This window comes from Hypanus sabinus (genome assembly GCF_030144855.1).
Source record: "Hypanus sabinus isolate sHypSab1 chromosome Y unlocalized genomic scaffold, sHypSab1.hap1 SUPER_Y_unloc_2, whole genome shotgun sequence".
Lineage (NCBI taxonomy): Eukaryota > Metazoa > Chordata > Chondrichthyes > Myliobatiformes > Dasyatidae > Hypanus > Hypanus sabinus.
In genome coordinates this window covers 496,043-520,889 of record NW_026779021.1, presented here as the reverse complement: position 1 = coordinate 520,889, position 24,847 = coordinate 496,043, and the positions used below count along the sequence as shown (strand labels likewise).

At 42.6% G+C, this 24,847-nt stretch overlaps 1 protein-coding gene across 8 annotated transcripts in view; it reads left to right on the top strand.

Moving 5' to 3' along the window:
- The window catches only part of LOC132386023 (histone-lysine N-methyltransferase 2A-like), a 316,855-nt gene that overhangs the window by 258,024 nt on the left and 33,984 nt on the right, over positions 1-24,847 (top strand). For 7 of the 8 annotated variants that reach the window (XM_059958301.1, XM_059958298.1, XM_059958300.1 and 4 more), the window contains 6 exons: positions 6,387-6,475; positions 8,233-8,400; positions 10,177-10,251; positions 11,737-11,911; positions 20,852-20,959; positions 23,168-23,251. In XM_059958301.1, the coding sequence (XP_059814284.1) occupies positions 6,387-6,475; positions 8,233-8,400; positions 10,177-10,251; positions 11,737-11,911; positions 20,852-20,959; positions 23,168-23,251 (699 nt within the window). Of the gene's footprint in view, positions 1-6,386; positions 6,476-7,304; positions 7,434-8,232; positions 8,401-10,176; positions 10,252-11,736; positions 11,912-20,851; positions 20,960-23,167; positions 23,252-24,847 lie in introns of those variants that run through there. The other variant, XM_059958302.1, reaches the window with a different exon arrangement.

Here is a 24,847-nt window from a genome sequence, read left to right as displayed (position 1 = left end):
TTCTTGATGTTGGGGGAGTCCAGAACCAGAGGCCACAGTTTAAGAATAAGGGGTAGGCCATTTAGAAAAGAGTTGAGGAAAAAACTTTTTCACCCAGAGAGTTGTGGATTTATGGAATGCTCTGCCTCAGAAGGCAGTGGAGGCCAATTGTCTGGAAGCTTTCAAGAAAGAGTTAGATAGAGCTCTTAAAGATAGCCGTCAAGGGATCCAGGGAGAAGGCAAGAACGGGGTACTGATTGTGAATGATCAGCCATGATCACAGTGAATGGCAGTGCTGGCTCGAAGGGCCGAATGGCCTACTCCTGCACGGATTGTCTGTTGTCTGTTGTAAGCCATGACCTGCCCTTGGCAAAGTCATGCTGACTACAAAATATACCTTTCCAAATGTTCATAACTCCTGCCTTTCAGGATCTTCTCCATCTCATTACCAACCACTGAGGTAAGACTCACTGGTCTATAATTTCCTGGGCTATCTCTACTCCCTTTCTTGATTAAGGGAACAGCATTCACAACCCTCCAGTCCTCCGGAACTTCTCCCGTCCCCATTGATGATGCAAAGATCATCGCCAGAGACTCAGCACAGTACCCTGGGGTACATCTCATCCAGTCCCAGCAACTTAATTCAACTTAATGCTTTCCAATAGCTCCAGCACACTCTCTTTCTTAAGCTTTTCAGTTTGCTGAAAGTCATCACTACCATCACCAAAGATCCTTTTCCATAATGAATACTGAAGTAAAGTATTCATTAAGTTCCTCTGCTGTTTCCTCTGGTTCCATACACACTTCCCCACAGTCACTCTTGATAGGTCTTATTCTTTGAAATCTTATCCTCTTGCTCTTCACATACTTGTAGAATGCCTTGCAATTTTCCTTAATCCTACCTGTACCTTGTCACGGTCCCTTCTGTCTCTCCTAATTTCCTTCTTAAGCTCCTTCCTATTAGCCTTATAATCTTCTAGATCTCTAACATTACCTAACTCTCTGAACCTTTTGTAAGCTTTTTTCTTGACTAGATTTATTATATCTTTGTACACCATGGTTCCTGCACCCTACCATAACTTCCATGTCTCATGGAATGTACCTATACAGAACTCGACACAAATATCCCCTGAATATTTGCCACATTTCTTTTGTACTTTTCCCTGAGAACATCTGTTTCCAATTTAAGCCTCCAATTTCCTGCCTGATAGCCTCATAATTCCCCTTACTCCAATTAAACGCTTTTCTAACTTGTCTGATCCTATTTCTCTTCAATTGTAAAGGAGATGTGTGATAGTATGATCACTATCTCCAGAATGCTCTCCCATTGAGAGATGATACCTGACCAGGTTAATTTCCCAATACCAAATCAAGTACAGTCGCTCTTGTAGGCTTATCTACATACTAGGTCAAGAATTGTCTCTTGTAAAAAAACTGGCTTTACAACTATAGCAAGTAGTCCAGCGGAAATCTCAGGACTCTGAAGAACTTGTAGTGAATGGAGAGAATGCAGAATGGTCCACACTCACTGACATCAACAAGCAGGTTTTACGGTTCCCTACTGTTCATGATTTTTATAAATGACCTGATGGAGGTGTATAACATGATGAGAGGCATTGATCATGTGGATAGTCAGAGGATTCTTTCCAGGACTGAAATGGTTGTCACAAGAGGACACAGGTTTAAGGTGCTGGGGAGTAGGTACAGAGGAGATGTCAGGGGTAAGTTTTTTACTGAGGGAGTAATTTCTAAGGTAGGGACATGTTCAGCACAACTTTGTGGGCCGAATGGCCTGTATTGTGTTGTAGGTTTTCTATGTTCCTACGTAAATGTTTAGGTCCTGTTTAAGAGAAAAAAAGAGGTACATTGAAAATATAGGTAGGTGGGAACAAATAAGGTGTTTATGGTGTTACGTATCCCGTAACTGGATAACTTGCCAGCAAAGATAGAGAGATCTGTTGAAGTCTGTTGTCACTATTTTCAAACGTTTTATTCGTAAAGGGACACAAAAGTAGGGTTAATACATACATTCAGATAGGGCACATTGTCAACACTCAATCTAAAGCGCGGGTATATTAATAATCATCATTATTAAGTGAGCTCTGCTGATGTCTAGGGGTTAATAGATTGTCCGTTGGAAATATAAAAGTCACTCAGAAGGCTGTCTGCCTCAGCCCTTTGAAAATCGCTGGGTTTCAAGTGGGGCGACCGAGAGAGAGAGATTGGGGGGAGAAGAGAAAGAACTTGCCGAGTCTTGATGAATCTTCCGTGAAATCGGGGGAGCGTTGGTTTCCTCTCCCCGATGTTAGTTAAAGCGGTTTCCTGTGATTCCAGCCACAGATTCCAATCCCGGAATCTAACGCACATGGCTTCCTTCAGAATGGCTTCCCGCTGCTGCGGGATCACTCTCGTGTCTTCTTGGTGCGTCTGAGGGGGCTGTCCCCCTGAGACTCTCCTTTATACTTCCTCACGGGGTCGCAGGTGTCAATCAGGTTGGGATGATACAATCTCTCTCTCAACCAGCCCACCTTGCCCGAGGGCTCTTCACGTGGTCTCCATGAGACAATAGTCACTGTTGTCTTTATTCTGTATCCCTGGCTTAGGACCTGCAATTTGGCAAGTTTCTCTCTCTCTCTCTCTCTCTCCTACTGGGTCTATTGACCCCCCCCCCCCTTTTCGACGGGTGCTCTTGCGATTCTCACAAAGGTGGGGGCTGGGATCATAACAATGGATTGTAACAAATCCAAGAGAACGTGTAAGAAAGAAATCAGAAGGGCTAAAAAAAAAGGCAAGAGGTTGTCCCAGCAGTCAAGGTAAAGGTTAAGAACAAAGTGATTGCCAGGCACCGAACTGGTCCTCTGGAAGATCAAAATGGTAAACCATGTGTGGAGCTAAAAGAGAGATGGATGATCTTAAATGAGTTTTTCCCATCTATTTAAGAGAGAGAGACTTGAGTAAGGCAAAGTGGCACAACTTCATGGATTGTTTAGAGATTACAGAGGAGGATGCATTTTCTGTCTTGAGGCAAATTAGTGTGGATAAGTCCTTAGTGCCTGACAAGCTGCACCCTTGAACACTGTAGAAGCTAGTGCAGAAATTGCCTGGGCCCCAACAATTTAAATAGTCCTTAGTAACTGTTGAGTTACCAGAGGGTTGGAGGATAATCATTGTTGCTGTGCTATTTATAAAGGTTTTAAAAATAAACAGGCGGAGAGTCTGACATTAGTTACGTGAAAGTATTCTAAGGGGCTGGATATATGAGAATTTGGATAGATAGGGACTGATTAAGGATAGTCAGGATGGCTTTGTGCATGGTAGGTCATGTCTAACCAATCTTAAAAACGTTTTGGGGGAAGTTATCACGAAAGTTGATGAAGGCAAGGCAGCGAATATTATTTACACGGTCTTTAGCAAGACGTTTGGCAAGTTATCACATGGGAAGTTGGTCAAGACGACTCAGTCATTTGGCATTCATGATAAAGTAGCAAATTGGATTGGAAGTTGGCTTTGTGGGAGTAGATATTTGACTGGAGGTCTGTGACTAGTGAGGGTTGCAGGGATCCAAGCTGGGTCCATTATATATATATCAGTGTAATGGATGATAATGTTATTAACTGGATCATCATATTTGCAGATGACACCAAGATTGGGGGTGTAGTGTATAGCAAGAAAAGTTATCATAGTTTGCATTGGAATCTGGAGTAGCTCAAAAACTGGGCTGAAAAATGGCAGATGAAATTTCTTGCAGATAAATTTGAGATAGAAACATGGAAAACCTACAGCACAATACAGGCCCTTCAGCCCACAAGTTGTGCCAAACATGTCCCTACCTTAGAAACTACTGGGCTTACCCATAGCCCTGTATTTTTCTGAGCTCCATATATCTATCCAAAAGTCTCTTGAAAGACCCTATCTTATCCACCTCCATCACTGTTGCCGGCAGCCCATTCCATGCACTCATCACTTTCTGCGTAAAAACTTACCCCTGACATCTCCTCTGTACCTACTTCCCAGCACCTTAAACCTGTGTCCTCTTGTGGCAACCATTTCAGCCCTGGGAAAAATCCTCTGACTATCCACATGATCAAAGCCTCTCATCATCTTATATACCTCTATCTAGAGGTATCTAACCACCTGAGTTACAAGGAAAGATTAAATAGGTAGGTCTTTATTCTTTACAACATTGAGAGGATATTTGATTGAAGTATACACAATTATGAGGGGTAGAGAAAGGGTAAATGCAAGCAGTCTTTTTCAACTGAAGTTGGGTGGGTTTGTTACAAGAGGTTATGGGTTAAGGATAAAAGCTGAGAAGTTTAAGGGGAGCAAGAGGAAATTTCACTCAGAGGGTCATGCAAGTGTGGAATGAATTGTCAACACAAGTGGTGCATGTGAGTTCAATTTCAACGTTGAAGGGAAGTTTAGGTACATAAATGAATGGTAGGGTTATGGAGGGCTATGGTCCTGTTATGTACCCCGTAACTGGGTCACTTACCAGCTAAGATAGAGAGGTCCATTGAAGTCTGATGGTACTATTTTTAAAAGTCTTTATTTATAAAGGGGCACAAAAATAAGATTAATACAAGCATTCAGATAATACACGTCGTCACTACTCAATCTAAAAGCACGGTTATAATAATAATCATCAATAAGAAACAGCTTGATCGTTTGTCTAGGGGATAATATATTGTCCGATGGAAATATAAAAGTCACTCAGTTCCTGCAGGCTTCAGCCTTTGGGGACCACTGGGTTTTCACGGAGAGAGAGAGATTTGTGAGAAAAGAAACTTGCCCGGGTCTTTTATGAAGCAAATCCGTTGAATCAGGAAAGTTGGCTCCCCGTTGTTAGTTCAAGAAAATCGGTTCTGTGGTACCCGCCACCGGCTCCCAGGCGAGGGAATCGAACGCACATAGCTTCCTTCAAATGGCTTCCTGCTACTACGGGATCGTTAGCGTTTCTTCTGGTGCGTCTGAAGGGGTTGTTCCCCCAGACCCTCTTTTATTCTTCCTCACGGGGTCTCAGATGTCAATCAGGTTGAGATGATGCAATCCCTCTCTCAACCAGCCCACTTTGCCCAAGGGCTTGCATGTAGCATAGTCCCCAATCCACAAACGTGGATTGACAATGGTCAATGTCGCGTTATTTTGCATCGCCGGGGAACGAGGCATCCGGCACGTCTCTCTCCCATTTTCTGGGTCTACTGACCCCCCCCCCCACTAGTGCTCTTGCGATTCTCACAAAGGAGGGGGCTGCGGGCATAACACTCCCCATGTAAGTCAGTGGCAGTAGGCTGTTTAAATGGTTTGGCACAGATGAGCCAAAGGGTCTGCTTTTATGTTGTAGTTTTCTATGACTATGAATCTGCCCCTCAAATGAGTGACTTCAACTTGGAGCTGCTTGTCTAATCTAGCCATGGCCATCCAGCATCATGAGGGGACTGGAATCTGAATGTCAGTGTTAGCACCAATATTAATTAATTACTTGACAGTTTTGGGAGTAGCTACATCTGAGTGATTCAAAAATGATCTGAATTCAGTGATCATAATCATTGCCCAGTACTTTTGTGGCACAAATTTACTTGCTACTGCCTACATAGGGATAAACAAATTTATGAGTTACAAATATAATTTAAAATTGAGTAATTATCAGAAAAATCCCAACAGTTATGATATAGTGAAAAGAAAGGCATTGATGATACTTCTGAAAATGCTTGGGCTTAGGACTTAACAGTGAATTTGAAGCCACCCTGATCACTCATATCCCTATAATATTCTATACCTTCTAGGAAAGTTTTAGAAGGAAATGCAGAGCTTTGGTAAATACAGTTATGGATAAAGAGGTTAGATTTGGCAGGAGCACACTAATCAGGTCTACTTTTTATTTATTAACAAACAAATAATTTCCACTGGTAACAATCCAGTTTGAAGTAATTATAAATCTGGTTAAGAATTTATATAATGTGGCTGCTATAATACTACAGGAAATGTAATGATCAGTACTGAACAACATTCCACAGGCAACAGTATGATAATTAGCACTAGATTGTTATTGAGGAGTTCTGTAACCTGGACATAGGCAATTATTGGGTTTTGAATAGTACTACCAAGATTGTATGATTTGTTTGGCAGATGGACCTTAATTTAATGACTCATCTAATAAGTAACTACACTCTGTATTGTAATATGCTCATTATACACAGATTTATGTGCTCAAATCTCTGAAGTTGAACCTGTATTTTTAAAGCTGTATCTGCTTCGAGCTGAGTTGCAACTGATACATAATTTAAAATCAAAAGCATCTTGAAACACTTAATGTTTGAGCATTCAGGAACTGAGTTTGTGTATACCTAAGTAATTGCCTGTAAATCTATATTGAGACACTGCTAATTAATTTTTTTTCCTGCCAGTCATATGGAACAGGCACCAATATTGCAGCCCATGATATCAGTGAACACAGCAATCTCAAATACAGAAGGACAAGATGACTTTGTCACCGGTAAGACTTAAGTTTCAGTCCATACAACAGGTCCAGAGAATATATATTTCTTGTTGAGTGAGAAGTTTTAAAATTGGAGTGGGTTAATTTTGCTAGAGTAGGATCAGTAGGCTTCAAGCAGCCACTTCAGTTAATCTTAAAGCAGTTAAAGGCATTAGGTGATGTTCCCACTAAACAAAAGAGCCATATCAAAAGCCCCCGGATGACTTGAAACAGGGAGGTTAAAATAAGGTAGTAAAGGGACGTTAATGAAAATGGAAAAGAGTGCACAGAATTGTTGAATTTGTTTTATTTACTTACTGCTTGTATCAGAGCTGGCTAGCTCTTTTAAGTTTTCAATTCATAATTACTGTTATTCTTTCTTTACTAACACTGGATTATCTACTGGATGTTTCTTAGATTTCATCTTGTGTGTCATAGTGGAGCAGAGTTTTTATTACAACAGATAATATAAAAGGACAATAAAAGTAGGCCATTCAAAAGGGTTGGAATTTTAAAATAAGAAGTCTCATTGCAACTCTACAATGCACCTGTGACCGTATCTTGAATACCTGAATATTTTAGATCCCCTTAATTAAGGATGGATGTTATTTTAAATGGAAGCAGTTCCAAGAAGATTCACTCAGATGATTCTGGATATGAAGGGATTGCCTATCCATTCAGGAAAGCTTGGGACTCTGGAATAAGAAGCAATCCTTTTGAAACACAGGATTCATAGAGTGAATACTGAAAGAATATTTCCCCTTCTAGAAGAATCCAGAACCGTAAAACATGGAGAGTCCTGCTGAAGGCTCTTGGCCCGAAATGTCGACTGTGCTTTTTTCCGTAGATGCTGCCTGGCCTGCTGAGTTCCTCCAGCATTTTGTGTGTGTTGCTCGGATTTCCAGCATCTGCAGATTTTCTCTTGTTTGCCATAGGACATGGAGTTCAAATAAGGCTGTACCCTTTTAAGATTGAGGTAAAGAAGAATTTCTTCTGAATTAGTGAACGCCAAGAAAGCTATGAGAATAAGTACTTATGTATATTTAAGATTGAAATAGGCACATTTCTAATCAATAAGTGAACCAAAGGTTATGGGGAAAGGTTGGAAAGTGAATAAATATTGGATCAAACATTATTGAAATGACTAACAGATCAAGTTTGAGGAGCTGAATAATTAACTTTATTCTCTCTTTACCTAACTTCTGTCATTAACCTTATAACCAGATGGCTTCATCAACAGCAAATGGACAGCTTCACGATCACCATGAATGGTTTGAATGTTTGGTTGAAGGACTCATATTGCATTACTTGATGATTATTCTTTAGCTGTATCTTCATGTCAACCCTGGTCTTGTTTCCAGAGATATCCATTCCATCTCTACCTTCTCTGTAACCTAGAACTATTTTTTTCTCCCTTCTCAGCTGTTCAAAGACAGAAAAATTGCCTCCTTCCAAGTTCATATCCTTCTGTTCGTGACATTTTCTTTCCTATTCATTCACTATCTTAATTGCTTCTCTAACTGGCCAAAAGATTATGAACTTGAACTTGCAAAATGGACATTTGCCAAAAGTCACTATTAGGTAAGACCATAAGAAAAGCCCTCCAAAGCCTTTTAGAAAGGGACATAACTATTATTGAACTCAAACACGAGGAAACTCAAGTTCACTTTATAACGTACACAAGATTTTAGAAATCGGGTCTACTCATACCCAGCTCTCATATTTGATAGGCAGAAATAAAATGTTTACCGATATCTTTGTTCTTTTTCTATTAGAATCTAAAAGTTCAGATGATGATGACACCTTTACTTCTCCACTACTTGCTTTGCTTGAGCAAGAAGAAAAGAGAAGAGCGATCAGGAGTGAGAAGAAATCAAGCAAAGGCCTTCTATTTCAAATCACAAGTGATGATGGTTTTCAGATCCAGTGTGATAACATTGAAGGTAGATTTTGGTTACTGCATATATACTATGGATTGAGAGATTTGATACAGATTATGTTCTTGTCCAGGCAGCATCTATAGGAAGAAGTACAGGCAACGTTTCGGTCTAAGACCCTTTGTCAGGACTAACAGAAAAAAGAGATAGCAATATTTGCTGATGATACAAAGACAGTGAAGAAGGTTTTCAAAGCTTGCAGAGGACCGGCTGGAAAAATGGGCTGACAAATGGCAGATGGAGTTTAATGTGGATAAATGTGAGGTATTGCACTTCGGAAGGAAAAACCAAGGTAGAACATACAAGGTAAATGGTAGGACACTGAGGAGTGCAGTAGAACAGAGGGATCTGGGTATAAAATTCCCTAAAAGTGGCGTCACAGAGAGAGCTTTTGGTACATTGGCCTTTATAAATCAAAGTATTGAATATAAGAGTTGGAATGTAATGGTGAGGTTGTATAAGACGTTGGTGAGACCGAATTTGGAGTATTGTGTGCAGTTTTGGTCACCGAATTACCTGAAGGATATTAATAATGTTGAAAGAGTGCAGAGAATGTTTACAAGGATGTTGCCAGGACTTGAGAAACTGAGTTACAGAGAAAGGTTGAATAGGTTAGGACTTTATTTGCTGGAGCGTAGGAGAATGAGGGGAGATTTGATAGAGGTATATAAAATTATGATGGGTATAGACAGAGTGAATGCATGCAGGCTTTTTCCACTGAGGCTAGGGGAGAAAAAAACCAGAGGACATGGGTGAAGGGGGAAAAGTTTAAAGGGAACATTGGGTGGGCTTCTTCACACAGACAGTGGTGGGAGTGTGAAATGAGCTGCCAGATGAAGCGGTGAATGTGGGCTCACTTTTGACATTTAAGAAAAACTTGGACAGGTATATGGATGAGAGGTGTATGGAGGGATATGGTCCAGGTGCAGGTGAGTGGGACTAGGCAGAAAAATTGTTCGGCACAGCCAAGAAGGGCCAAAAGGCCTGTTTCTGTGCTGTAATGTTTTGTGGTTCTAAGAGATTTAGAAATAGGAATGGGAGGGGAGACCTGAAATGAGAGGAGAAGACAAGAGGGGGAGGGATGAAGCTAAGAGCCGGGAAGTTGACTGGCAGAAGGGATACAAGGCTGGAGAAGGGGGAATATCATACAACGGAAAGCCTTGGAAGAAAGAAAGGGGGAGGGAAGCACCAGAGGAAGATGAAGAACAGGCAATGAGTGCTTGTGAGAGGGAAAGAGAGAGAAAAAAATTTAGTTAAAAATCAGGGATGGGGTAAGAAGGGGAGGAGGGCTATTAATGGAAGTTAGAGAAATCAATGTTCATGCCATCAGGTTGGAGGACATCCAGACGAATATAAGGTGTTCCTCCAACCTGAGTGTGGCTTCATCTTGACATTAGAGGAGGCCATGGATAGACATATCAGAATGGGAATGGGATGTGGAATTAAAATGTGTGGCCACTGGGAGATCCTGCTTTTTCTGATGGACCGAGTGCAGGTGTTCAGCAAAATGGTCCCCCAGTCTGCGTCAGGTCTCACCAATATATAAAAGGCCACACCGGGAGCACCGGACGCAGTATACCATACCAGCCGACTCACAGGTGAAGTGTCGCCTCACCTGGGAGGACTGTCTGGGGCCCTGAATGGTGGAGAGGGAGGAAGTGTAAGGGCAGGTGTTGTTCCGTTTAATAAGTGCCAGGAGGGAGATCGGTGAGAAGGGATAGGGGAGACATAAATTGGACCAATTTGTTTTGTTTCTGATTGTTGTAAACATTTATTTTGTAGAAGGGTGGAAGATGTTAACAGATAAAGTGCAGGAAGCTCGAACTAACGCCCGTCTGAAACACATATCATTTTCTGGTAAGGACTTTTTACTGCAAAAGAATTCCCATATTTAAAGCGGTATTTCCTAGTGTTTTTTTTCCTCAGGTTGTATTTACATTTCTTTTTTTAAATTTTAGCTTTTCTTTTTTTCTATTGTTTGTCATCTTCCTATGTTTATGGCATTCCTTTGAAGGTAGGATATTTCTGCAAATGTTCTTTGCTTCTCCTAGACAAAGAAATAGTGATTCAGTTAAAGCATTCTATTTGATGACTATTGATCAGTCTATAAATAAGTTCCACTTTCCTGCTGTGGTCCTTGATCAAGACGAATCATTAAGGTTATCCCTCTTTATTTGTGGGATTATTACCAGAAGAGGTACTCCCTTTCTACTTTCACCATCATCGTGTCTGATTATCTATTGAATCAGTCAAATCACTACGTAATCTTCTGCTGAACAGAATATATTTGTATTTTAATCAAGCTTTTTGTTGATGTTCTCTCATTTTATTGGAATTAGCTTAATAGGAATGAACAGATTGAATTTTTGCGTTGTCACGTATCCCATGACTGGGTTACCGAGCCAGCAGAAATGGAATACACGTTAGAGTCTGGTATTACTGTGTTTATTAGTAAACTAAGTAATACAGTACTATAAAATGTAAATATACATATTAAACAGGTTAGCAGTGATATATATAGAAGTGTGGAAATATAAATCAAAACAAACTCTATCGAAGTCTAGGGGGTAAATGAATAGTCTTAAAGTGATGCAGAGTTCAGTCCAGTTCAGTTTAAGTCGAGGTAGTTGCTGTTGTACCGTTGGGGAGAGAGAGGGAGAGAACGAGCAAGTGAGAGGTGAGCAGTTGCAGCAGACAAACCTTCCATTGTCTTCTTGTCCTGTTGTGGTCACCGACTCTGACCCCTCTGTTCCTGGATAGATCGTTCTTCAGTAGTGAACCTGTCAGCCAGGCAAGGGTGGACACACACACAAGCCCCCACCGGTCTGCCTTCACACACCGTGAGCCTCTGATCGATTCCCCCGAATCGATCCTCCAAACCCCCACCTTCCTGTGGGTGCACAATGCTCCTTCGGTGTCGTGGCATGTCTGCTGTGTCTCAGCAGACTTGCTATTTTCTCTCCCCTGACAGGCATCGTCCGTCCATCAAACAGGGGCAGTCCTTGCTGTCTCAGCAAGAATGCTAATGAGCGGCAAAGAAAAGTGTCCTTGTAACAAAGGTAAACAATCAGTGAAGAAGCCATAATACTAAATTATGTCTCTCTCTCTCTCTCTCTCTTTCTGTGTAGGATGCCTCTCCTTCCCCTTCTTCTCTTTCTCTTGTTAGCAGCATATTTCACAGGGGGGTCAACTCTGGACCCCAACTCAGCCTGGTTTGCTCATCACACATCACTGCTTAGATTGAGTTTTAACTAGTGCCATCAGATTGCAGAGCCAGAACTTGTAAGATCTTTGGCAGTTCAGATTATGCTTTTGTTTATGCTTTTGCTTTTCCATATGCAGCGATAAATGGCCAGAAAATGCTGGGCATTTCCCATGATGCAGTGGTGTTCCTGATTGAACAGCTTTATGGTGCAAAACGTTGCAAGAATTACAGCTTCAAATTCCATAAACACCTGGAAGTAGATGAGCTTCCTATCAATCCACATGGTTCAGCAAGGGCTGAAATACACCAAAGGTAAATCTTATGCAGAATTTTACATTCATTGGCCACTTTATTAGGTGTATTTCTACATCTGCTTGTTGATGCAAAGATCTAATTAGCTAAACATGTGGCATACAGACATGGTCAAGAGGTTCAGATGTTGTTCAGACCAAACATCAGAATGGGGCAGAAATATGATCTAAGTGACTATGATTGTTGGTCCCAGATGGAGTGATTTGTGTATGTCAGAAACTGGTGATCTCCTGGGATTTTCACACACAGCAGTCTCTAGAGTTTACAGAGAATGGTGAGAAAAATAAAAACCAAAAGAGGAGAATGGCCAGACTGGTTCGGGCAGACTGGAAGGCAACTTTAACTGAGGATTTTGCTAGAATATATTGAATAGATTCTCAAAAATTACTTTGCTTTCAGCCATTTTGTTCTCTTTTTCATGTTACTGGGCGACAAAGAAAACTTCACTGCACCAATAGTCTGAACTTAGATTTTCATCTAAAGATAAGAAACATAGATAAGGTTAATCTCCAACGTTGAAAACATGAGTTGGGGTACATTGAGAAACAGATGATTTCAGTCCTCTGTTAGTACACTCAACAAGACTCAACATTTAGATGAGGGCATTGAAAACTATATCAGCAAGTTTGCTGACGATACTAAACTGGGTGGCAGTGTGACATGCGAAGAGGACGTTAGGAGAATACAGGGAGACTTGGATAGGCTGAGTGAGTGGGCAGATACTTGGCAGATGTCATTCAATGTGAATAAATGTGAAGTTATCCACTTTGGAAGCTGGAACAAGAGGGCAGAGTATTGTCTGAACGGTGTCGAGTTAGGTAAGGGAGAAATGCAAAGAGACCTAGGAGTCCTAGTTCACCAGTCAATGAAGGTGAATGAGCAAGTGCAACAGGCAGTGAAGAGGGCAAATGGAATGTTGGCCTTTGTTACAAGGGGAATTGAATACAAGAGCAAAGATGTTCTTTTGCATTTGTACAGGGCACTGGTGAGACCACACCTGGAATATTGTGTACAGTTTTGGTCTCCAGGTTTAAGGAAGGACATTCTGGCAATTGAGGAAGTGCAGCGTAGATTCACTAGGTTGATTCCTGGGATGGCAGGGCTGTCTTACGCAGAGAGATTGGGCTTGTACACGCTGGAATTGAGGAGATTGAGAGGGGATCTGATTGAAACGTTTAAGATAATTAAAGGATTTGATAGGATTGAGGCAGGAAATATGTTCCAGATGTTGGGAGAGTCCAGTACCAGAGGGCATGGATTGAGAATAAGAGGTCAGTTATTTAAAACAGAGTTGAGGAAGAGCTTCTTCTCCCAGAGAGTTGTGGAGGTGTGGAATGCACTGCCTCGGAAGATGGTGGAGGCCAATTCTCTGGATGCTTTCAAGAAGGAGCTGGATAGATATCTGATGGATAAGGGAATCAAGGGATATGGGGACAAGGCAGGGACTGGGTATTGATAGTGAATGATCAGCCATGATCTCAGAATGGCGGTGCAGACTCAAGGGGCCGAACGGTCTACTTCTGCACCTATTGTCTATAAGACAGAATATCTCTTCCACTGTGTACATAAATATTCCCATCTTCTTCACCCCTCTGGGGCACTTGACCCAGACCTCCTTCTGAGAATGAGAATAGATAGAGGTTTATGGTTTGCGCAGCTGAGCTGTTAATTCAGTACTGAGAATTTGACACAGTGAAAGGTAATGGTATAGCTCAAAAGTATTATGAAGTGACCCATAGATTGGATTTTGGAATGCTATGTAATTATTTAATGAGCAGTAGTTTGTGGTATAATGCTACATACTTTTCTACACTAACAACTGTTATACATCCTCTATTGAATTGATTTGACTTTCAGTTTATTGTTATATTTAAGATGGCGCCGGTAACTGGCGACTCTGCGCGTGCTCTCCCGAGCAAACTACCTTCTACACTATCCTATACCCGAGAAACCTTTCTAAACCTCCAATCTGCTACATCTAGCAAGATCAACAACACCCTGGCGAAGTTACTGACCCAGCTGGAGATCATCGACTCGCACAGAATTGCTTCAACTCCAGACCGTACCTGGACCCAATTGTCGAGCCCTGGTCCGAGGTCCAGCGCGTTCCCAGAGATCCGCGGCCTGCTACCGTGTCAGAGCGCCTGGAGACGTGGCCTATTCCGACCAGCACCTCTCCGAAGCAAACGAGCACACAGAAGTGATGTCGGAGACCTCAAGATACCCCAGACACTTCCCCGGAGTGACCACCGTAGGTGAGGCCTCCGTCGCCGACCTCGGAAATCGAGCCTGGGGCTCGGCTGGAGCGGAGGCCTCCGTAACCGTGACTCAGTTCACAGACTTGTTTCAGCCGGCAGCCCGGCCCTCTGGGATTAAGTGTCGGCTTTGGGGCCTGACCCGATCGACAGCCCGGGCCCTCGGCAGTTGGACATGGCAGTAGAACCTCCCCCCATCACTCGGCCCGACCTGGAGCGCCCAATGATGCGACCCGCCGATTGATCCCGTGGGACGTGTCCACCAACCCATAGAGCTGCCAACAACACACTGCATCGATGGAAATCTGGAAAGATGCACAAATTACCGAGGAAGCGTGGGGAAAGAGCTGGGCTGCAGGTCAGGTTGAAGTGGAGGGGCTTTAGGATCCCTCTGCCCATCATCCTACTAGCTAATGTGCAAGCCATAGAGAACAAAGTGGATAATCTTAAAGGGAGACTCACCTACTGCAAGAAGATGCAGAACTGCTGTGTGTTCTGTTTCACAGAGACCTGGCTCTCCCCTGTGCCATCCGACCAGAGGGATTTTCGATCCATCAGATGGACCGCATGGCATCTTCGGGCAAGATGAAGGGAGGTGGAGTCTGCCTACTGATCAACACTGCATGGTGCTTGGACACAGTAGCACTGACAAGCTCCTGCAGTCCGGACCTGGAACATCTGTCAGTGAAGTGTCGTCCCTATTATCTGCCACAGGAATTCACCTCGGTCATACTGACAGTGGTCTACATTCCCCCCAGGCGGACGTGGAGTGTGCTGTGAATACACCGTATGCCAACATCAGTGAACTTGAGACCAGGAATCCGGAGGCTTTGCTCATTACAGCCGGGGACTTTAACCAGGCCAACCTCAGAAAAGTGCTGCCAGAGTTATACCAACATGTCTCCTGCTCCACTAGAAACCTGAATATACTTGACCACTGCTACACAGCAGTCCAGGATCCCTACCGTTCTGTCCAATGACCTCACTTCGGAAAATTGGACCATCAGGCCGTACTCCTCATCCCGACTTACAAACAGAAACTGAAGTGGGAGGTCACAGTGTCAAAAGTGGTGTCGCGTTGGACAGAGGAAACGGATGAGGTCCTCCGTGACTGCTTTGAATCGGTGGACTGGTTAGTATTCAAGGACTCGATGAGTATGTCTCAGCTGTGACGGACTTTATCTGGAAATGCACAGAGGACTGTGTGTCTCGCAAGATGATCCGGGTATTCCCTAACCGGAAGCCTTGGATGAATTATGAGGTCCAGTCCCTTTTGAAGGCTAGAGCTGTGGCTTTTAGGTCCGGAGACACTAGTCGCTACATGGAATCCAGGCATGAACTCTGGAAAGCCATTAAGGGCGCCAAGAGGCAATATCGAGCCAAGTTGGAAGCCCAGGCTAACCAGAGGGATGCCAGTAGACTATGGCAGGGTCTAAATGAGATTACTGGGTGCAAAGAAAAGGCTGGGATTATCAATAACTGTAGTGCTTCTCTTCCTGACAAACTTAACGTATTCTACACAAGATTCTAACAGAAGAGGAGTGTCCCGCCCCCTCTGGATGAACCGGACCTGGTGGCATCGAGATTCATCGTCACCGAGGAAGACGTTAGAAGAGCCTTCCTGAAGATAAATCCAAGGAAGGTGACGGGCCCAGATGGCGTCCCAGGACGGGTTCTCCAGGCCTGTATAAGCGAGCTAGCCTGAGTGTTTGCTGATATCTTCAACTGCTCCCTGCTTCAGTCTAAGATCCCCTCGTGTTTTAAGAAGGCAGCGATAATCCCGGTGCCGAATAAAAGCAAGGTGGCATGCCTGAATTTTTACCTTTACTTCCTGAGAAAGCTGAAGAAATTTGGCCTGTCCCCTAAAACCCTCACTAATTTTTATAGGAAGCATTCTTCTAGGGTGCATCACAACCTGGAATGGAAGTTGTCCTGTCCAAGACTGGAAGAAGCTGCAAAAGATAGTGAACATAGTCCAGCACATCACACAAACCAGTCTTCCATCCTTGGACTCACTTTACACCACACGCTGTCGGAGCAGTGCTGCCAGGATAATCAAGGACACGACCCACCCAGCCAACACACTTTTTGTCCCTCTTCCCTCCGGGAGAAGGTTCAGGAGCTTGAAGATCCGTACGGCCAGATTTGGGAACAGCTTCTTTCCAACTGTGATAAGATTGCTGAACGGATCCCAACCCGAATCTGGGCCGTACCTTCCAAATATCTGGACCTGACTTGCACTACCTTACATTCCCTTTTCTATTTTCCAATTATGATTTATAATTTAAATTTTTATTATACTTACTTCCATTTGTACTTCAGGGAGCGCGAAGCGCAGAATCAAATATCACTGTGATGATTGTACGCTCTAGTATCAATTGTTTGGTGACAATAAAGTAAAGTAAATGTAGAAGCCACAAGAGACAATGTTCCTCCAGAATTATATCACAAAAGCACACGACAGAGTCCGGAGAGGCTGCTGCATACTAATATCGTGCTACCGTCTTAGCGCGTTCCCCGGAAAGGAGCTCCAAATCCAACAGACAAAACAAGACAACCAGACCCCAACTGCAATGGACTCCGTCGAACCTCCAAGCCTCCAGCACAGCCTCTCTGAGTACCATTCTCTGCCGGCTATTGACAACGCAACCCCAAGGTCTGGGGCCCTGCTGTTGTCAACAGAGATCCGGACCTCACAACGCTTCCTGGAGAGCAGAAGCCTTCCTGGGGATTTCCAGATGTTCCTCCATGCTCCTGGTTTTTCATCAGATTGGGATTGTGCATGGCACTCCGCTTAACAAATAACAGATATCAGCACCAGAGAGGCCACTCCAAACTGCGTCGCATTGCCATCTTGAACTTGAACATTCCCTTTGCAGTGCCTCAGCATTGTGATAATATTTTCTTTTTCCAGTGACTCTTGAAACATTGAATAAAAAAATAAACCTTTAGTCTTTTTAACTTCTTTGAGGATTTTTGGAATAAACTTGGAAGGTTTTTGAGGAAGACTTGAAAAATATCCTATGAAGTATCCAGTCTATTTCAAAGGTGTTCTTCAAAACTGTTGTAGAAACAACAGTGTGCTGCATTATACCATAAACTATTGCTCATTAAGTACTTAAAATTGTTCTTGTGAATTACTATGGGGCAATAGTAATTTAAATGCTGTACTGTTCCTACAATACAGTTTCCATTTCATGCAGCAATCATTTTGTGATTCTTCAGGTGGCCAAAATGTGAATGTTAACTCCATCAACACACACAAAATGCTGGTGGAATGCAGCAGGCCAGGCAGCATCTATAGGAAGTACAGTTGACGTTTTGGGCCAAGACTCTTCATCAGGACTAACTGAAAGGAAAGATAGGAAGAGATTTGGAAGTGGGAAGGAGAGGGGGAGATCCAAAATGATAGGAGAAGATCAGAGGGGGATGGGGTGAAGCTAAGAGCTGGGAAGTTGATTGGCAAAAGGGATACAGAGCTGGAGAAGGGAAAGGATCATGGGACAGGAGGACTAGGGAGAAAAAGGGGGAGGGAAGCACCAGAGGGAGATGGAGAACAGGCAAGGAGTGTTTGTGAGAGCAACAGGGAGAGAAAAAAGAAAAAGAAAAAAAAGAGGACAGAGAGATGGGGGAGGGGCTAATAAATAAATAAACAAGGGATGGAGTAAGAAGGGGAGGAGGGGCATTAACAGAAGTTAGAGAAATCAATGTTCATGCCATCAGGTTGGAGGCTACCCAGACAGAATATAAGCTGTTGTTCCTCCAGTCTGAGTGTGGCTTCATCTTGACAGTAGAGGAGGCCATGGATAGACATATCAGAATGGGAATAGGACGTGGAATTAAAATGTGTGGCCACTGGAAGATTCTGCTTTCTCTGGCAGACAGAGCATAGGTGTTCAGCGAAACGGTCTCCCAGTCTGCGTTGTGTCTCACCAATATATAAAAGGCCACACCGGGAGCACTGGACGCAGTGTACCACACCAACCGACTCACAGGTGAAGTGTCGCCTCACCTGGAAGGACTGTCTGGGGCCCTGAATGGTGGTGAGGGAGGTGTAGCACTTGTTCCGCTTACAAGGGTAGGTGCTGGAAGGGAGATCGGTGGAAGGGATGGGGAGGGATGAATGGACAAGGGAGTTGCATAGGAAAGGATCCCTACAAAAAACAGAAGGGGGGGAGGGTAAAATGTGCTTGGTAGTGGGATCCCGTTGGAGGTGGAGAAAGTTACAGAGACTGCTGGGATGGTAGGTGAGGACAAAGGGAACCCTATCCGTAGTGGAGTGGTGGGAGGATGGAGTGAGAGCAGATGTGTGGGAATTGGGAGATGCGTTTGAGAGCAAAGCTGATGCTGGAGGAAGGGAAGCCCCTTACTTTAGAAAAGGAAGACAACTTATTTGTCCTGGAATGAAAAGCCTCATCCTGAGAGCATATGCAGTTGAGGCAGAAGAACTGAGAGAAAGGGATAGCATTTTTGCAAGAGACAGGGTGGGAAGAGGAATAGTCCAAGTAGCTGTGAGTCTGTAGGCTTATAGTAGACATCAGTAGATAAGCTGTCTCCAGAGATGGAGACAGAAATATCAAGAAAGTGGAGGGAGGTGTCGGAAATGGACCAGGTAAATTTGAGGACAGGGTGAAAGTTGGATGCAAAGTTAATAAATTCGGCGAGCTCAGCATTTGTGCAGGAGGTGCAACCTTTGGGTGGGAGGAGCCAAAGGAGAAATTATTGAGAGTAAGAACTAATTCCGCTAGATGGAAGAGAGTGGTGGTAGAGGGGAATTGGTTAGGTCTGGAATCCAAAAAGAAGCGAAGAGCTGCGAGACCATCTGGGTGGGGGATGGAGGTATATAGGAACTAGATGTCCAGGGTGAAAATAAGATGGTGGGGGCCATGGAACTTAAAATCATTGAACAAATTCAAAGCGTGAGAAGTGTCACGAACATAGGTGGGAAGAGATTGAACAAGGGGGGGATAAAACAGTGTCAAGGTATGCAGAAATGTGTTCGGTGGGGCAGGAGCAAGTTGAGACAATGGGTCTACCTGGTCAGGCAGGTTTGTGGATATTGGGTAGGAGGTAGAAACAGGAAGTGCGGGGTGTGGGAACTATGAGGTTGGTGGCAGTGGATAGGAGATCCCCAGAGCTGATAAGGTTGGTGATGGTATAGGAGACAACGGCCTGGTGCTCCTTAGTGGGGTCATGATCAAGAGGTAAATAAGAGGTGGTATCAGAGAGTTGTCGCTATGCCTCGGCCAGGTAGAGGTCAGTACCCCAGACAACAACAGCTCCTCCCTTATCAGCAGGTTTTATAGTGAGGTTGGGATTGGTGCAGAGGGAGCGGAGAGCAGAGCTTTTGGAAGGAGTGAGGTTGGAATTGGAATAGGGTGTGGTGAAGTTGAGACGGTTGATGTCCTGTCGGCAATTAGCAATAAAGAGATCCAGAGCAGGTAGAAGACCAGAGCGGGGTGTCCATGAAGAGGAGGAGGGTTGAAGATGGGAGAAGGGGTCATCAGTGGAGGTGAGAGAGTCCTTGCTGAAGAAGGAGGCTCGAAAATGGAGCCGGCAGAAGAAGAGTTCAGCGTCATACGCGGAACTCACTGAGGTGAGGGTGAAGGGGGAACAAAGGTGAGGCCCCTACTGAGGACAGAGCGCTCTGCCTCAGAGAGTTGAAGGTCGGAGGGATTGGTAAAGACCCGGCACGGATGAGAAATGGGATCAGAGGGGGGAGGGAGGCTGGTAGTGTCAGTGGACGGGGAAGGGTTGGGGTGAGAGGAAGATGGAGGATATATCACACTTCACCTGTGAGTCGGCTGGTGTGATCTATTGCGTCCGGTGCAATACATTGGTGAGACCCGACGCAGACTGGGAGACCGTTTCACCGAACACCTACGCTCTGTTTGCCAGAGAAAGCAGGATCTCCCAGTGACCACACATTTTAATTCCACGTCCCATTCCCATTCTGATACGTCTATCCATGGCCTCCTCTACTGTCAAGATGAAGCCACACTTAGGTTGGAGGAACAACACCTCATAGACCGGCTGGGTAGCCTACAACCTGATGGCATGAACATTGACTTATCTAACTTCCGTTAATGCCCCTCCTCCCCTTCTATTTATTTCTTATTTTTCCCCTTTTTTCTTCTTTCCCTCTCTTTTTTCTCTCTCTGCCCCTCTCACAATCATTCCTTGCCTGTTTTCCATCTCCCGTTGGTGTTCCCCTCCACCCTTCTTTCTCCCTAGCCTCATGATCCTTTCCCTTCTCCAACTGTGTATCCCTTTTGCCAGTCAGCTTCCCAGATCTTAGCTTCATCTCACCCATTCCTGTCTTCTATCATTTTGGATCTCTCCCTCCCCCTCCCACTTTCAAATCTCTTCCTATCTTTTCTTTCAGTTAGTCCTGACGAAGGGTCTCGGCCCAAAACATCAACTGTACTTCTTATAGATGCTGCCTTGACTGCTGCATTCCACCAGCATATTATGTGTGTTCCTTGAATTTCCAGCTTCTGCAGATTTCTTCGTGTTTGCGTTAACTCCATTGTGGAGTTTTACACTCAATATGCTTTGTAGTTTTGAATCAGGGCTATATTTTGGCTCCGTATGCACTTCAGCACTTAAAACAACAGAGTTATCACCTGTGGAAGGGAAAGTTTGTGTGGAAAATGTCACACGTTGTTATGTTTTATTTTCATAGGAAGTCACCATTTGATATCTTCAATTTCTTGGCCTCAAAACATCGGCAGCCACCAGATTATTGTCCCAATGAGGAAGAGGAAGAGGAAGTGCAGCTAAAATCAGCACGGTGCGTTAACTCAGACATACACATAATTTATTTGTAAATGATGTTTTGATGAAAACCGTGTACTCTTCGCACATGAGAATGCAAAAAAATCAAGTGCAATATAGAAGAAATACTTGGTAAGTTGGATTGCACTCTTGGAGTAATAAATTGTAGCTGTTTCAAGTTCGACCTCTGTGTAAGTACAGACAACTGTCTGTCAACGTCTAACTGATAAACTAATATATTCACATTTTGATGTTAAATATTCTTAAGGGCTTGTTTTAAGGATTCTAAAATAGTTAAGAATTTGCTAAGAGCAATGAAATGTAATTTATTTTTATGGACTCACCAAATAACTACGGGAAACATTGTTTCCGTAGTAAAGTGATATAGTTTGCAACTCATTTACACTGCCTTGGAAATTGTTTATTCAATGTACAGAGGCTACTACTGTCAAACGGTGTGGCAGCTAACAGTGATGAGACATACACTTACATAAGTAACCGAAGTGAGCTTCGGTTACGGATTTATCCAGTCTAGTGTGGACGTAATGAAAGCTTTTTCTCTTCATTTTTACCCTCTGTCCACACTGAAACGTCGTTTACCTTTCCCGAAAATGGAGATTTTCAGAAACACCCTCCAGGGTGTGTAAGTTTGAAAACGCTGGATTGCACAGAAGAGTATGGACAGGGTAACCGGAGAAATCTAAAAACACTGTAATGACGTGCCAGTGCAGATGGTTCATTAAATTGTTTTCTTGAATGCAACCTAACAATTTCAGAATAGACGACAACAAGACTGAAGTCAGAAGAGTTAGAAATGTACTCACCAAATACTTTGACCCATAACTTACTGAATAAATAAGTATACTGTACTCACTTTGCCGTTTTCTGTCCTTGCTCGTATGAAGGTGGTTTACCTATTTTTTCAAGTTCTTCTCTGACAGTAGATGTGTAACAGCCTAATGTAACATTGCAAGGAAATACAAGATAACACTGATGCAGACATGTTTTACACATTTAACAAGGGACTTTATTAATGCAACATAGTTAGTCAGTTTTTCAATGTTCATCGTCAGCCGGGTCATACTTTCCGTGAACTCCCTGTCGGTTGCTTCCATATGCTCCAGTATTTGTTTTTTTTAGTTTTAAGTCCTCCTGCGTGTGAGGTAACAGCTGTCAGTCGTTTAAGTTTCTCTAGTCTGTAACTGAACAAATGTGCACCAAGTCTTTCACAGTGATATTCAACACCAAACACGTTGCTTATTTTCGGTAGATGTGTCCTGCGCATGCGCAGTAGGAGGAGATTTGCCGAAATATCCATTTCAGTGTGGACAGAGGTATTTTTAAAATCGCCTAGTGTGGACGCCTATCACTTTTACGTAAAACCGGCTTTTTCAAAATTATCCGGTCTAGTGTGGACGTAGCCTTGTGTGGAGGTGTTAGTAGTGATGGCTGTGGGGGCGATTGCGTCAGGTAGGGTCGCGTTAGGAAGAGCTTGTTTGATGTCATCAAATGCCTTAGTCTTTATCACAGACCAGTCTCGCACGTGATTAGGGGTATTGCCCTTAAGCACAAGATTTAACTGTGCTAAATTCACAGAATGAAGCGATGATAGAAATTCATATACAGTGTGTGGGAAATCTCTAACAGCGGCTAATTTGCTGGGAGAGGATTTGCACCGGTTGCGGAGATACGATGGCAGAGAAAGACAATATGGTCAACAACCCAAAGTAGCACTTAGCACGATTAATTGTTCTATTTTGTTCTTTGCTTGAAGTGGGTAACTCTAGAGAATTTAAGAAGGTGTCAATGTGGGTTCTGCTTCCCCCGGAACTTTGGAATATAGCATTTTGTAAAACACTTCAAAAGCTTCTTGAATTTCACTTAGCTTATTTTTTTTATCATTTTCTCTCTCATTAGCAGCATAGTTCCCAAGGGTGGGGTGGTCAGCTCTGGACCCCATTTCCATCTGGCTTGTTCATCACACATAACACTAGTCAGAAAGTGTTCCTCCTAATTGTATATGTCACAATTTGCTTTGAGAAAAGAAAAATACATCTTATTTAGCATCAGAAATTAAATGGCTGGGAAGGTTGTACAATTCAAATTAAGTAAGGTGAGCACAACTTTAATTTTCTCCAAGAAATAAATACAGTTTTTCTAAATGTTGTACATTATATGAACCAACTCTCATTGTGGACTGTCATGTCTTTCTTTAAACTTATAGACGGGCAACCAGCATGGATCTTCCTATGGCCATGCGATTCCGGCACTTGAAAAAAACATCAAAAGAGGCAGTTGGTGTCTACTGGTAAGGGGAAAATAGAAAACTTAAAGCTATTATTAAGATGGTGATTATTACTTCTGTTAATGTAACTTTTCAAAATATTTTAATTTGTTGTGTTTGTGGTTTGTTAATATGCTGACTAAAGTTATCCTTGATTCCTACTGACCACAAAAAAAGAAAGTCATGTTGAAGTACACCATGAAAAGAAAGCCAATATTATGCAATATTTTTTCTTAATCAATTGATCAATGAATCTTTCAAGCTTTAGAAAACAGCTTAGCCATTAGCCTTAAAAGAATCTCATTCCATGCAGAGAGCCATAGTCTCTTACTACAAATTTTGTGAAAAGCTTAAGAGTTTTTGTGGATTCAGTTGTCCAAACAGTGTGTGCATTTTTTTGGACTGCACAGTAATCCATACTACATGAGTAAATTTTGATGGATATTATGTATGAAGTGAACTGTCTGGACAGCATGCAAGCAAAAGCTTTCCATTATATTTTGGTGCATGTTACTATAATACCAATTACCAATTGATGCTATATCTAGAATCATTATGTGGGCAGTATTGTCTATTCATGGTCTTTAGTTATTATCAGTTATTTTCCATTAAATCTGGATGTTACCTTTCTTGATGTACTTTTATTTGAAAAACATCAGAGGATCTTTTTTGGGTGCCTTTTTGATCTATCACCGTTTTTAAGATGTGACTGGAAAGCACTGAAGTTGATTCATTTAAACTTCCTTAACAGTTGGTATAGATTTATGTCTCATCTTCAGGTACGTTTAGACCCTGTCTGGAAAAGGGAAAAAAAGTAAATATTAAAATAGGAAGTTTCCATCAAAGAGAGAAGATATAGGAATATAGAAAATAATTTTCTCTCCTGAACTACCTGAAAATGTGCATTTCAGGGTCTTCTAATTTCTATAATATTGTAAATCCGGGAAAGATGCTTCTCTGATCTATCACTTGTGATTCGGTTGAAAAAAAGATGGCTATGTCAGTATTAAATTGGTATATTTTGACAACGTTAAATCAGATGAACTGGGACTGAAATCAAGCAAATTACCTGGAAAAGGTCTAAGTGATAAATCCAAGCAATATTTAATGAATATAATTCAAAGGCAATACTGTAAGGAGAAATGTTAAAGTTTTAATTATAAATAGGGCATACAGCATCATATTAAAAGTATGGTTAGTGGTAGTACCAGAAAACAGAGAAACTAAAACTTCTTTTTAAAAAGGAAACAACAAAATATTCTCCCAAAATTTAACTCAGTGGAACAGTCTAAGAAGCTAAAAATACCACATTAGCTGTGGCCAAGCTTGGGAAAATGTAGTGAGTTAATATTGTTCTAATGCTCACAAGGGGAAATAAGGATAATCTTGGGATTATAGACTGGTGAATCGCAAATTAGTGGTAGGTAAGCTAGAGAGAGAATAACTTTATTGGAATTTTTTTTGGTTCATCATCAAACAAATATCTCCATTAGTTATATTTCAGAGTGTACATACATATCGTATATACATATTTGCCATAAATCTCCACATAATATTTATCTGAAAAGAATGGAAAGAAAGAACAAAGGAAAGGAGAAAACTATGTACAAGTAGGGAGTG